This window comes from Mytilus galloprovincialis, chromosome 2, assembly GCF_965363235.1.
Source record: "Mytilus galloprovincialis chromosome 2, xbMytGall1.hap1.1, whole genome shotgun sequence".
NCBI lineage: Eukaryota > Metazoa > Mollusca > Bivalvia > Mytilida > Mytilidae > Mytilus > Mytilus galloprovincialis.
Window position 1 is genome coordinate 27,901,912 of NC_134839.1, and position 15,894 is coordinate 27,917,805.

At 31.2% G+C, this 15,894-nt stretch overlaps 1 protein-coding gene across 1 annotated transcript; it reads left to right on the forward strand.

Annotated features, from left to right (window-relative positions):
* Positions 1-4,784: 4,784 nt before the first annotated feature.
* On the forward strand, positions 4,785-12,117 carry LOC143063297 (uncharacterized). Its single transcript, XM_076235358.1, has 4 exons — positions 4,785-4,913; positions 9,035-9,301; positions 10,603-10,717; positions 11,465-12,117. Exons 1-4 carry the CDS (start codon positions 4,868-4,870, stop codon positions 11,982-11,984), a joined length of 948 nt encoding a protein of 315 aa, XP_076091473.1. The 5' UTR covers positions 4,785-4,867; the 3' UTR covers positions 11,985-12,117.
* Positions 12,118-15,894: the final 3,777 nt, after the last annotated feature.

A 15,894-nucleotide genomic window follows, 5' to 3' on the forward strand; every position in this document is an offset into this window, starting at 1 on the left:
TTTGTTCTTGATGTTCTGTTAGTATGATTATTTCTTAATTATAGAAGACAATTCGAAATATCAACATATGTATCTACATTATCACTCACATTCTGTTGTTGGATGAACATAAAGTTTAAACCCATACTCAAAACTTTTACTGTTTTGACATTCATCTTATCGTGTAATGTCTTTTGACATTCGTTTTTTTCGCTATTTTGACATCACATAATGTGAGTAGAAATATAAAAAAGATGCGAAAGATACCTAAGGAAGGATCAATACGCACAAGTCGAAAAGAAACTGATCAAATTATGGCAAAAAATAAATGAAAACCCATTCTTGAAAAATAACATACAATTCTTTAAGTTGAGTCACACGAAAGCTGTGTTTATAAAACTGTAAGGATCTAAAAAAAAGTTAGTGAGAATCATCTGTCGTTCATCTTCTTTGGTTATTGATGTCAGTTGATAAAAAAAATACATAAAAGAGGGACGAAAGATACCAAAGGGACAGTCAAACTCATAAATCTAAAACAAACTGACAACGCCATGTCTCAAAATGAAAAAAGATAAACCAAAAATAGCACACATGACACAACATAGAAAACTAAAGAATAAACAACACGAACCCCCAAAAAACTAGGGTGATCTCAGGTGCTCCGGAAGGGTAAGCAGATCCTGCTCAGCATGTGGCACCCGTCGTGTTGCTTATGTGATAACAAATCCGGTAAATAGTCTTAATTCGGTAGGTCAAATTGATTTGTTCGTGTGTTTCTCAAACTTTTGTCTCAATGTATTAAAATTTTACATAGACATATTTATTCAATAGTTATTTTATTGATACAGACTCCAACCAATGTTTTGTTAGTACACAGTCAAGCCCAGATATAACTTTTATAACAAAATGACTCTTTAACTATTTGATTACTGTTTGGTGTTTATTTTTCATTTTCATATAACTCGACCGTGATGCATTTGCTCCTTAACAATCTAATCAATAGAAGTATTTAAAAACGCAAATTTATATTAAGCTAAAATGGCGAAAATTTAACCTCATTTTACCTCAAAGGCTATTCAAATCAAACTGACCTTATATTCATTTGTGATACACAGTCACTGGCTGTATATTGCCTTGTTTGTGACCTGGATTCGGTTTCACAAAATAACTTACAACTAAGATTGATCGTAAGTCATGGAGAACGCAGTATACTTACGATCAATCTTAGTCGTAAGGTTTTTCAAACCGACTTCTGTTACTGTGTTTCCGTTGAGTTTTATTTTTGACGACAACAAACAATACAGGGTCCCTGTATTTTGTCTTCGTATCCTTTCAATATCGAAATTGATGGCCGGTGATGCATGAATAGCTATAGACAAAACCCCTGTCCACGCTCCTGTTCGCTTCTCTTGGAGTTTATGTGAGACCCTGATGTATGTGCGTTACCTTGGTTTGTCTTGTCCTTATCGATTGTCAAAATTTGAACATGGGTAAACTACTGTCGTCTTCATATTGTTTTCAACCATATATTTCATTTGGGACAATTATAACAGTTGCATTACAAAGGGAGCAACGATTCATTGTCGCGAAATATTATCTTTTTTAACTCTGCTATGAGCAGGATAGAAATGATCTATTAAGGGTCGCATTTTACCTGTATAATCCTTAAACAAACAAGAGTATATACAGGCTGAAATGATACCCCTAATTTACTAATGAATGCATTCATGGTGAAAGTCTGTTTATAAAGTTTTTTGTTCTAAAAGTAAACGGATGGTTGTGCCTGTTCTATGTCAGAACCTCTAGCCTTGTTAGTTGTTTGTGTTTTTTTTTTTTTTATTTTAGTCATGTCCTTATCGATTGACAAAACCTCCTGTCGACGCTCCTGCTCGCTTCTCTTGAAGTTTATGTGAGACCCTAATGTATGTGTGTTGCCTTGGTTTGCCTTGTCCTTATCGATTGTCGAGATTTGAACATCGGTAAACTACTGTCGTCTTCATATTGTTTTCAATCATATATTTCATTTGGGACAATTGTAACAGTTGCATTACAAAGGGAGCAACGATTCATTGTCGCGAAATATTATCTTTTTTACTCTGCTATGAGCAGGATAGAAATAATCTTTTAAGGGTCGCATTCTACCTATATAATCCTTAAACAAACAAAGAGTATATACAGGCTGAAATGATACCCCTAATTTACTCATCAAAGTTTTTTTCTAAAAGTAAACGGATATTTGCGCCTGTTCTATGTCAGAACCTCTAGCCTTGTTAGTTGTTTGTGTTTTTTTTTTAGCTCATCTATGATGAGTTCATTTATAGGTTTTGGAGTTCGTTGTGACGTTGATTTTTACTGAAATTTTGCACATTGTGTGTAGGGACAGTTACGCCCGAATCTTGTCGCGGGATTGTTCCGTTTTCGCTGAGTTGATGTCCTATTTATGGCTTTCGGCGGTTTTCTGCCCTTTGGTCTGGTTGTTGCCTTTTAGACACATTTTCCATTTCCTTTTTCTCAATTAAAGTACAAATCTATTTGAGAAATAAATCAAACAACAAAAACTAAATACACTTCACAATAATTCCATACACCAAATAGAGCTGACTTACTGCTTATAGTATCAGAGATGTGGACTTGACCACGTAACTTCAACCTTGAAGACTGATCCAAGAAATAAGGTCGAGGTCAGAGGTGAACTCTTCCTGACTGAGACTTTGTTAGGAACCTAGATACAAAATATATTTATCATATAACACATAATAAGAGAGCGTTTCACTTTTTTTTGAAAAACTTAATATTTCAAGCAGTTGCTTTACCATTATGACAGACCAAAATCTCGTATACCTATATTATATCCCTTTTTCCATCAACACAAAGTTCATGCAAATACAAATATCCCGATTTATTAAGTGACAAGGTGCTGAAACAAATATGGCTGATGTATCGAAATGTTCTCAAAAGAAAAATCCAATTAAGGGGTTGTGGTTTGATTACTAAGAAGACAACAAGTTTAGTGAAGTCCAAAAACAATAAATCAAAAACAATTATTGAAGAACCTAAATAAGATTATAACAAAAATGGAAGACTGAAACAGAATACCAAACTCTTGGTTAGTTGCATCTGACTTAAACTTTTACAATAGAAATGTTGCATTTTGCTAAAATTCTTTCATTTAAACTCTCTTCATACTGACTTGATTCTTCAAGGATACAAATACAAATAGCCCTTTTTTATTTTCTCTTACTTTCAGTTCACATGAATGTTCAAGAATATAAATAGGGCGATGTTTCAAACGACTTTTGTTTATTTGCATTAGATATCTTTGATCGATTTTTACCATGGATGATTTTTCTTTATGTATTTGCTATATAAAGGAGTGGGAAATATCAGCAAGAGAGCAAATTATTCACATAAACAACGTTGTTGTGACCTGTCTCGATGTATCTTCTTTCTAAATATATAATTTGGATTGCTAATACTTGTAGTCTCCCTTCAATAGATTGTTTGATTTTACAAACTGTGTATTTAAACAGATGCATGTAATGAGATGTGGGTAATACGCTTCATCTTCAGTTATTATTAATACTCAATTGAAACACTCGCTGTAACTTTTTGAATTCAAAAAAAATCATGTTGGTCTGTCCATGTTGTCCGTCGTTATCAACTTTTACAAAAAAAAATCTGCTGAATCTACTTGGTCAAATTTAACCAAACATGTTCACAACCAGCATAAGGTTAGCTTTTATCAACCAAGGTATGGCAAGCCGTTGTGGAATTTATTCCGTATTTATTCATATAAAATAAAATCATTTTTTAATATTCATAAACCGATTTTTTAATATTAAATAATACGCCGATTTTTTAATTGTAATAAATGAATATTTAATATTAAAAAGCATTTTTTGATATTAATAATCATTTTTTGATATTGATAAATAATTTTTGAATATTAAATAATACGCCAATTTTTTTATATAAAAAAATCATTTATTAATTCTAAAAAGTCAACATCAATGTTAACTTAGCGTTTTATATTATGCAAAACAATCATTATCTGTCAAACGCTTTAATGATGATTATTGGACAAGTCGGTCACAAGAAATTTTGGACTTATAATGTTAAGTCAAGTCGGACCATCTTATATAGACCCAGACAAGTATTTAAGGAAAGTTTGAAGTATTTAATGAATATAAACCATTTAATATTAAATTCTTTTAATAGTTCCTGAATTTGCCAAAATAATTTGATCCCTGTGAATGGACTTAATCCTACAGAAGCGTATAAGTGACAACACAAATTGACAATGACCGATATCTGGCAAACATAACTATTTCGTGTGGCAAGCCGTTGTGGAATTTATTGTACCACTAAATGTATTTTTGTTTACTTTTCTGGTGATAGCCACGTGGTTAAATATTCTGCATTGCTCCTATCAGAGCTTTGGAAAGATCTTTTCATATCAATATTTTAGTTCAGGAAAAAACAAAACATAATGTCACATTCAAGTTTACCAATGACCGATTTATTTACTTTGATATATCAAGGTAAGTAATTTGAATTTGACATGAAATTCAAGACGAACAATTCTCGTTGGTGTCATTTCTTACATATTTAAACATGTTAAAACGAATGAAACAGAAACTTAAAAAAGTGATAACACTTTTCTAAACAAAGAGGTATGAAATTATATGTAAATATATGCTGAACAATTTATTTAGATACTGAAAAAAGCAAAGAAAACAAAGTTTTTTACTTGTACCACCAAATCATATTCATATATAATACCATGTTTTACAGTATGTCCGTTACATTGTTCATCATTACTAAAATACCACAGGTGCGTTTTATGTGTACATTTACACACACAGTGTTTTAATTCTCTTCAGAAACCATGTTGTTGTATATTATTTATATTGGTGTATTTGTTGTGAGTGCAGGTAAGTAGTTTACAAATTAGATAGTATAGTGATCGCTTTGAATAAAATATTAGAAAAAAAATTAAATTATAGAGGACAATTGTGTATCAAAATGACTGAAATTGTTTCTGCGCAGTTATATATAACATGTATAGAACAGCATAAACAGACATTTTACCGAGGGTATCATCAGCCTAGTAGTCAGTACTTCTGTGCTGACATGAATTATCATTGATACGGTCATATTTATAAATTAACTTTTACAAACCTTTTAATTTTTGAAATACTAAGTGCTTTTCTACATCAGAAATAGATTACCTTAGCTGTAATTGGGAAAATTTTTAGGAATTTTGGTCCTCAATGCTCTGCAAGTTCGTTTTTTATTTAGTCTTTTTAACATTTTTGGATTCGGGCGTCACTGATGAGTCTTTTGTAGACGAGACGCGCGTCTGGTGTAAATACAAAAATTAGTCCTGGAATCTATGATGATAAGTTTATTTTCTAAAAGGTACTGGTTAAACTAATTACCCTTAGTTACATCTAGATGATGCAAATTATTCTTTTGATATGTAATGTTGAAAGTGTTAATAGTTTAAGTGTTAATGTTGAAAGGGTTAGTGTTGAAATTGTAAATGTTGAAGTGTTAAAAATGAAAGTATCAATGCTGAAAATGTTAAAAATGAAAGTGTTGTTTGTAAGATTGATATTTCATACTTCTATTTATAATCATTTATTTCGTTTATTTTGAAAAAAAGTTCTGATGGAAGGTTATTTTTTGGAACCAATTTCTAAAAAACTTTTCTGTGGAAAAACCTATTTTTTTCTGATTATTTATTTATTTTTTTATTTTTTTGTTCTTGGGATAAATATTTGTTTCACCCTGACGAACAGTTTTCTTTGTAAGAGTTGTCTACCCGAACACTGTTTTCCTTGTGACTACATCTCCTCCAGAACTGCAGAAGAACGCGACAAATTTATATTATAAAATTGCTTGTTATATCCTTCGCATGATTTGTGCTATTTTGACCAAAGCAATTTGAACATCCATGTGAGAGTTATTTCCCTTATGCATGTGATATAAGTAGTAATCATTTCTAACTAGTAAACCATAGGTGATAGAGACCTAGGGTCTTTTGATTTGAGGTCCTTATTCCAAAAAAAAAATGAAAAACGGGTCAAGCTTAGAGGTCAAGGTCATATTCTAAATTTAGTATTGGTTTATTTTCACTTACTTCCAAAAAACGTATAAGATATCAACAACATATTTTTACTAAATTGTAAGTTGCGACATGTCGTTACGCATAAATTTTGGTTGAAAAAGTACTTTGACCATAAAAGGCAGTATTCTCCCTATTTATTTTTAAAATTACTTGTATGGTGGCATAACTCATTTATTTAATATAATAAAGGCCTAGGATAAGTTGATTTAAATATCATTGGTGTATGACCTTTAAATTGAACTTAAGGTCAAAGTTAAATTTGATGTTCTAGATTTTGACCATTGCTTTAACTTCATATCTAAACACAATAAAGCCATGGGACTTTTTCATTATATTGCAATTTACATGATCTTGAAAAATCCAACCGGAAATGACTTTTTGTAAACCGGAAGTAGCTTTTTTTGTACTTAATTGATGTAAAAGAATATAGAACCATATATTCTATCAAAAAAATCGGAAGTAACAGTTTATCTCCCTTAATTAGAAAAAAAAATGTATAGAAACCATACATTTTTTTTTAAATCAGTGTACAATCAGCTATCATTTGACGCTGGATATGATATTTCAAACTTAATTTTCATAAATCTATATCAAAATTGATCGTTATAGGTGGAAATACCTTCAATCGTTCTCTGAACAATTGGTTTTTAATTGTATAATTTATTTTTATCAAAACAGGTCAATGGGTACCTGTCGGTATTCAGGAACCTATATTTCAGTGATGTCGTTAGTTGTCTGTTATATTATTTCGATAGTTTTAATTTTTTCATTGATTAAACCGTTGTTTTTATCGTTTTAACCTTTTCACATTTACACATGGGGTTTACTCTACGGTATAGGTTTTGCTCATGGTTTAAGTCTGTACATAGATATTTGTATAAAGTTGCTTAAATCTACGTCATTTTGGACATTGGTGGATAACTATGTCATTGGCAATCATACGACATACATTCTATTATATTCATATAAAGCAATAAGCCTGAGCTCGTTGATAAATTAATATTTATCATTGTATATAAACAATTGGGTATTTTGTGGTTGATTTCTTTATATAAATGAGTGGAAATATGTCAGTTGAAGGTTTTAGTGATAAACTAAAACATTCATTGACGTCAACGTACTGTAGGGATTGGAATAAAGAGATGAAAAGCTTAACTATTATAATTATCACAATTATATCGCTTCAAATTAAAGAAAAAAGTTTTGAATCCAAAAAAAATAACGAGCTGGAGATATCATTTGGATATATGTTTATTGATATTGATTGCAAGACTACAAAGAGTTGAAACGTTTATTTAACAAATATTTGCAAACTTTAGTGTGCTAATTGGAATACATGTGATGAGTACATCGAAACAAATGACAATTCTACCACAGATCTATCCATTGGATGATTAGTGAAGGTGATACACGGCTGAAAACAAATTTGATATTCCTGACTACTCTAAGCAAAGCAATGTTAAATCTGCAAATCTGCAAATCTGTGGAAGCAAATTTTTGTTCTCCGCCCGCCAGGAGTCGACCTCATGGTGTTGGGATATCGAGACAACACCGCCTGAACTATGTCCATCGCTCTAGACAACGCGACCACCACGACTGAAAGGAACTAATGCACTGTTTATCGTTGAGTTCGAGACTGTTTGTTGACATGCATACATCGTTTCAATTTGTAGTGTTCTTAGGTAGCTGTTTCGATCACGTACAAATGTATCTCCCTCCTTCTTTTTTCATACCGTTTACTAAAGAAAGAGCTACCCATATCGCTCTTAAAATTACCATACAGAAATTGTACATAGTGACCCGGATGTTTGAGCAGTTAAATTATCATTAGTTTACAATTAGTTTATAAAAAGAAACACAGAAATGCCAAGTAATGACAAATACTAGATCTAGACTTGTTAGAATATAACAAGTTGTGGAATTATTGTCATTGAGACAACTATCAACCAAGGACCAACTCAAGCAGATTTAAGCAAATATATGTTCTCGTACGGCCTGCAACAATGAGCATATACCAATACCACATATTAAGCTATAACAAAATGATAGACATCAACCAACAGCAATCACTGAATTGAAGTCTTTTGGCGTTTGACTGGCACATACAGAATATAGATATAGGAAGATGTGGTGTGAGTGCCAACGAGACAACTCTCCAAATAACAATTTATAAAAGTAAACCATTATAGGTCAATGTACGGCCTTCAACACGGAGGCTTGGCTCACACCGAACAAAAAGATATAAAAGGCCACAAAATTACTATTGTAAAACCATTCAAACGGGAAAACCAACGGTCTAATAACTGTATAGCGTTATTATCAAAATTGATTGCGATCGCTCAATCATTTCCCTAACCTCGAATAGTGGTGTAACAGAACACCACACGAACAATCTTGAAGTTATAACTCTATTTGCACTTAATGATATAAATATCTGATTCCTACCGGCCATGATACCAGTTTCTGTAAAAATATAAAAAATTAAAATAACATTATACGCTATCAATGTTCACCTATCAGATGCTGATTAATATTTTCCTATACCTCCATTTTTTTTTTTAATTTAATTTAATGAGTTATATGTTTGACCCGAGATCAATCGGAGTAATTTTCGCCAATAAAAAAATATTTTTAGAATCATTACTGTGTAGTTCATAAGCATTGTCACAGAGGAAATTGTAAAGATTTCGTAAAGAAAGAGATCAATTTTTCAAAAAAAAAAAAAATTAAACAATTTTAGAAACCTAAACATAATGAAATTTATAAACATTAAAACAATGAAAAGAGGGATCCGAAATTCTATACATATATAGTTTTAAACGTGTATAATGAATTTGAACAATCAATTTTGATGTGTTTCCTCTTGAGATTAATAAACGTCAAATCAAGTTTTAGTAATAATATTATTTTCTTAATATTTAGATACCACGCGTCCATACTTCAAGGTTAAACAGCTGTCTGTAGTGACAGACCCATTAATCACGGAAGTATCAGGAATTGCAGCAAGTCGGGCTCATACAGATATTTTATATGTTCACAATGATAGTGGAGACGGACCTTATATCTACGCTATTCACGCTTTGACTGGTGAAGTTAAATCCAAAATCACAATAAATATGGCCATTCACAATGACTGGGAAGATATTGCATATGGTGTTTGTCATGGTCAGGAATACTGTCTGTTTATTGGTAATGATAAAAATATTGGTACTAGAGAACATAATTATCTCATTAATATTATCTACATAAATTGCCCATAACTGCACTGAAGTACAATGTCAATACACAATATCTTTTGAAGAAAATATCATAAATTGAAACACCTTCTAAATTTTTAGAATTCAAAACATCTGTTAAAACAGTGTTTTTTTTTTTATTTGTTGTATTTTGTCTTTCCCCATGCTAAACGTGTATTTACAATTATGTCATGTTGACTCAGGAAATATATATACTTTTTTTAAATCAATAGATCCTGCAAAGAAGGTAGACAAAGATAATGATAGAACAATTCTGAATATGACTGTAAACATAGAGAGTCAATGATCCCGGATAGCAGAAGATTTTCCATTCTATTAACAGCTTAAAGAACATTATACTTTCCGATCATGAGCCCCAAAAACACCTAATGATGCATAATTTCTCAATCTCTGTATTTTTAATATTCAATTCTGCTCAGTAACTGCAGTTTTAATATAGATCACATATAATATAGTTCTGTTTATTGCAATATACTATTTTGAAAAAAAAACAATACCAAGTCTAGATCAAATCAGTTTCAGTTTTACATTTTGATTTTAAATATCAAAGTATAATTTAAAGTACATGGATGGACACAATCATTTAACGATCTGCTATCGAAACAATATTTGAGTAGAGTTTTATGGACTAACATCCTGTTTGATTGTTTACATATTTAACAAAACACGGATGTCAGTTGACCGAAATTTAAAACAACATTATGACATTTGATTTAGTTGCAGATTTTTTCTGAAAATAAATTTAACTGACTAAAAGTAAATACGATTGAATAAACTAATTTCAAAAGGACAAAGATCACTTTTAAATAGGCAAAATATGGCCTTCAATTCTATTTCATCATGACATTTTAAAACTTGCTATTTTGTTTTTTTCTTTCGTCGATCTATTTCAAATGTTTTACTTCTTTGTTAAAATAAATCTTTTTAAAAGAGAATCAGCACGTTTTGGATAATTTGTCAAAAAAATTATGAATTGATATATTTTTTGTAAGTGAAATGGATCCCTTTGGCCGCAGTCTAGGATCCACGATGGTCTGTAACCAGTTACAATTTTGAATCCATAGGAACAAACACTTTCTGGATCGTATTATATGTTCCCTTAATTCAATTTTATAGAATATTAACATTATTGTCGGGAAGCCTGCATTTCACTGGCTGTCAGAGATTTATGTCTATCATATCTTTTTTTGTCGTAAGTTGTATACTTAACTGTTTACTCGTGTATGTTTATAGGTGACTTTGGAGGAAATAGCTGGAATGGTTCTAGGGACATTATCTACAGAGTAAGGGAGCCAGCTGTAATCAACCAAACATTAACTGTTGACGTTGATGCAACTATACATTTCTCGTAAGTATTACTAAATTGAGATTTTTTATTCACCGGCAAAGTAGTAACATGTCTCCCTTATTTAAAAGAAAACGTATATAGAAACTGTATAATATTAAAATCAGCGTAGAGTTAACCTTTATTTAATATTTGAAGTTACTTTTATCAACCGGAAATGGATTTTATTCTTGCATTAAATTATGGAAAACGTTAACAAGAAAAAAAAAGTATTGTTGAAATAATTGCGGGCTAAGCTGTGTTTTGACACCAGACCTACTATTATCTCTTCAAATTTTATTATAAAGTAGAAACACCTTGAGTTGTTAGTCTATAATTAGTTATAGATGATGTTAGCTTGAATTCTATCTATTTTGTACCAATAATACACTTAAGTAATTTGAAGTTATTTGAGGTAACTGCAATCAATCAAAATATACTTCTTTATCGAAAGGATAATTGTAACCTGCAGATTAAGAACAGTAAATGATCTATATTGAAAGTGTCAATGTGACTGTGATATCAAAATAAGCAATGCAAGCGGTGATTCTTTGGGTCTTTTTTATTCATGTCTGTGTGTCATTATTTTGTATCGCAATTTGATAGAAAACTGACTTTTCTTTTGTTTTCCAACAACTGCTTTGCATAAAACATGTGTTTAAAAAAATACATATCTAATAATCCAAATGTTTGAATTTCAGAAAGTGAGATTATATGACTCACAGCACTAACAATTCATTTAATTTTTATTTCATTTTTAATGTTTTGTAGATGGACAGAACATGACTGTGAGACTATAATGATAGACCCCCAAGGAGAAATTTATCTTGTGTCTAAAAACACTGGTGTTCCAGCTAAAGCAGCACATGTTCCAAGCTCCGCCTGGAACAATCCAGATATAACCAATTTAACAGATCTTGTTACTATGTCTTTCCATACAGAATACCCTGACCCAACTGGAGGGGACATATCACCGAATGGAACGGAAGTGGTTATAATATCCGTAGACAATCTTTACTACTGGAACGTCATGAAAGGAGATTATCCTTCTGCACTTGCCTTAGACCCAATTAAATTAAAATACAAAGACGAACCTCAGGGTGAGGCAGTTTGTTGGAAACCAGACGGCGCTGGGTTTTACACTTTAAGTGAAGGACTTAACCAACCAATTTACTATTATGAACGATTAACTGGTGATCCAACTGGTAGTTCTAACCGAATTATAGTTGATTTGGTGTGTGTAATGACAGTACTGATTTCAATTGCCATGATGCAAACACACAATTTTTAACAATTATCGCTTAAGTTTTATTAATCCATGCCGTTTTATTTGAAAAGAATCACTGCAATGAGTATATTTTCAGTCCTACTTTAATTCTCATCGACAGAAAAGAAATGAATAAAAAGTATTTGTTACTCTTTTAGGCAAATGGTTTTTTTTTTTTTTCATTCTGCACAGGATGTTTTTTTTTATTGTTTTTTTTTATATCATTTTCCAACCTTTGAGTAAGATTATTTATTTATTTGATAATAATATAAACTTTACATGGTTGTGTACATGTAGTCCATTTTCCTACAATCTACCAGTTTACTTAACCAATACAGGAACTCAACTGTACCGATAAACCGAAGCTTTAAACGTATATTATGCATTTAAATATTCCCTCACTATGTTCATCTGAATATAATAAAAATAATCTATGGGCTTTAAAAGGACAAAGGCAAATGAAGTTGTACTGCTCGTTATAACCTTTAATTCATTATCTTATATATATATATATATATATATATATATATATATATATATATATATATATATATATATATATCAAATACAACACATCATATTAATTTTCATCAGAATTACAAATCCTCACTGAAATATGCCTGAATAAATATGTCTCTTTTTTTCTGCTAAAGCAATAATCGATGATCTGAAAGATAAACGCAAGAATGCAAGGTGCAAACAAAGGTCACATGTATATTGTAGGACAAGCATAACACATTTTATACTCGTCACGAAACAAAAGAGGTCAGCGAGTCTAGCTTTGTTTGCTTTTTTTTCCTACATTTTTATCTCATTGTTTATTTCCTCCTATCTCCATCTATGATGAAATTGTGTTAAGTTGACTAGTTTGTCTTTTCGTCATCTGCTAAAATTGTTGGTCTTTTATCATAGCGCTGTCCATTTGCTTTCGACTTATGTATTTTGGATGTCCACTTAGTATCCTCCTCCTCATCTTTTTCGAAAATTGTTCTAGTTGAAATACTATATAAAATCTTTACAAATTAACTAATTGGTGATGCTTTTCTCTAAAATAGTTTGCGTTGTGCGGTTTAACATTCCCCATTGGTCATTTCAATAACGAATGTCAAAGGTGATGATAAATTTTTCCAATATCTTACATAAATATACCTTATAAAAGTATGGTTGATTTTGATTGGTTGAAAGCAGGTGTATTTTTTTTTTTTAAATTTGTTTACCTTAATCTAATGAATATCACTTGTATTTCATCACCGCTGGATAATGCACACAATACTATGACATTTTCCCGCTCTGTCGTGGTATTTTCAAAAACTTCTTGTTCTCAAATAATAATGGAGTATTATTGAAGGTTGGACTGAACCATTCCTTTTTATATTCCGTGTAATTAAAAAGATATTTCATGTTGCAGAGGAGAATTTGCAAAGTAACTTTCCCAGACAGGTAGCTCAGGAAATGTTAACTGCCCTCGCCTGTTTTTTTTTTTTTTTTTTTTGGGGGGGGGGGGGGGAATATCTTTATTTTGTTTATGTTTCCGCGAAAAGAAATAAGAATTCTTGTCAGTTATTCATTATTATTAGCTGTATACATGTTATAGTCAAATCCTTGATTCTCCCTGTTTGTGATCAAAACACATTTTTCAGATCACAAAAATGGATTATATGGCTAGCTGGTTAGTTAAATCTAAAAGGATCTGGAATTATGTGCTGTTTTAATGTAATTTTAAAGAGAGACCACTAATGTTTTCGGTTTTATGCATCGATTCGGTTTTCTACTTTCTATGTACGATTGTTATTCTATTGTATAGTCAAATATCAAAGTTGTATTTTTGTCTCCATATAGTGTTTCAGACGATCGTTAAACTTAACTGCTGCTTAATGAGTCTGCATATTGTTCGCTGGAGATAAAAAAAATAGTTTTGAATCTAAATGAAAGCATCACGAATTTATTATATGATAGAACAGTTAATACGACAGTTGCAATATAAAAGGAACATAAAATGCTGTTTTCATCATTAAAGACATTTCATTGTAAGTGTTCGTTTTAAACGTTTGCCATCATCAATTTACTTATTATAGATACCAGGATTAAATTTTGTATTTACTCCAGACGCGTGTTTTGTCTACAAAAGACTCATCTGTGACGCGGGAATCCAAAAAAAATATCAAGGCCAAATACAGTACGAAGTTGAAGATTTTTGTAGACCGAAATTCCAAACATATTTGCCAAATACAGCTGAGGTAATCTATACCTGAGGTTAAAAAGCCTTAGTATTTCAAAAATTCAAAAGTTTTGTAAACAGTTAATTCATTTTAGCACAGAAGTGCTGACTACTGGGCTGGTGATACCCTCGGGGAATTAAATATTCACCAGCAGTGGCATCAACCTAGTGGTTGTAAATAAATTCATCATAGATAACAGGATAAAATTTTGTATTTACGTCAGATATTACGGTAAATAGTTTGTCATAATTAGTGTGTTAAGGTAAATCATGTGTCCTTCTTTAAAAGATGTGACATGATTGCGCTGAAGACAACTACTTACCAAATGACGTTTATCTTGCAACTATTATCCACTGCTTAGCCCTTCAAAATGAATAATAAACCGTATAGGGGTCCGAGACCATAGTTTTTTGTCGTAGTGCAATTCTTTTAGATAATAAATGAAATTTACAAAAGATCATATCTGCGCTTTCTCAATATTATTTTAACAGTGTATTGTTCTACTTTTGGGACAAACTATGGCGAAATTATAGAAAACTTCATCAGCTCTTACTCAAAATATAGACAAAATTATTGTTCAGGGGTCTTGAAATCCTTTGACAGCTTCCGAAGTGCCAATTTTTAACCTTTTTTAGATGGACCAAATCACTACTTAACTTCAGAATTCAAGACCCAAATATTTTTACAGTGTACTTTCACCTCCTACTTGCTATTTTAGGCATAAAACATGGAGAATAAATTTGGAAAGGGTATAAAAGAAATTGGCAAGTAGCACACTGTCCACACTTGGGACTATATCCGCTTACAACGAAAATATAAGGAGAAACACTGTGGTCTCGTACCAGGGAAGTTTTAAAAGGCATGGAAATAACATAAAACGTAACGGTTCAAACAATAATGAACAAAATTATCTGTTGGTACTTGTACCTCATACTGCTCATTTGCTAAATTCCAAAGAGAAACAGATATGGTAGACCACACATATTAGCCGTATTCCATAAAGTCAGTATCAAATCTAGACAAATATGAAAAGACTGTGTATTAGCCAGATAAGCTAGTTTGAAATAACACGCAATTGCCTGATTAGGTATTACCGATATTATTTCAACTGATCGGACGGAGCTTACGTTTTAATTTGCATAAGGACCGTCTTTTTGAAGATGTGTGTGATAAGGATGATTCCTGTTATGATTATTACTGATTTCTAATCACCTATCAGTGTCATCAAAGGAATTTTCAAAAGAATGACTGGACACTTCATTGATGAGTTTATCCTAAAGCACATATCTATTATGGACTGGTTTATTATGAGAGAACCAGTTAAACTCCGCCCAGTCAAGTGAAATAAATCGAGTAATATGTGGGTAGATTTTTAAAATGATGAAGGTTATCGTACACATATAAATTTGTCAATTTCTATCAAATGAGTTGCATGAATTTAATCTAACAATACCGGGTTTTTTTTAAACTATATAACTTATTTATATGATTGTATAAAAGGAAAACTTGTAAAATACGATGGCGTTTCCTAGCAGATGTATGATTAATAAAAATATTTTTTTTTAATTATTCAAATAGGAAAAGTGCCATTTTTGTCAAAAATTAAAGGATTCTGTATGAGTGTAATCAACCGTTAGATTGGAATAAATGGATAAAAGAACTTATCGTTAATTTGATAGGAGGAATTATATTTTGTGAAGAAACCATTTACATAT

Bases quoted from the DNA above. Each gene is read 5' to 3' on its own strand.
- LOC143063297 (XM_076235358.1), top strand. From the start codon at position 4,868: ATGTTGTTGTATATTATTTATATTGGTGTATTTGTTGTGAGTGCAG. The intron at 4,914-9,034 runs GTAAGTAGTTTA...CTTAATATTTAG, and splicing joins TGTATTTGTTGTGAGTGCAG to ATACCACGCGTCCATACTTC. The intron at 9,302-10,602 runs GTAATGATAAAA...GTATGTTTATAG, and splicing joins GGAATACTGTCTGTTTATTG to GTGACTTTGGAGGAAATAGC.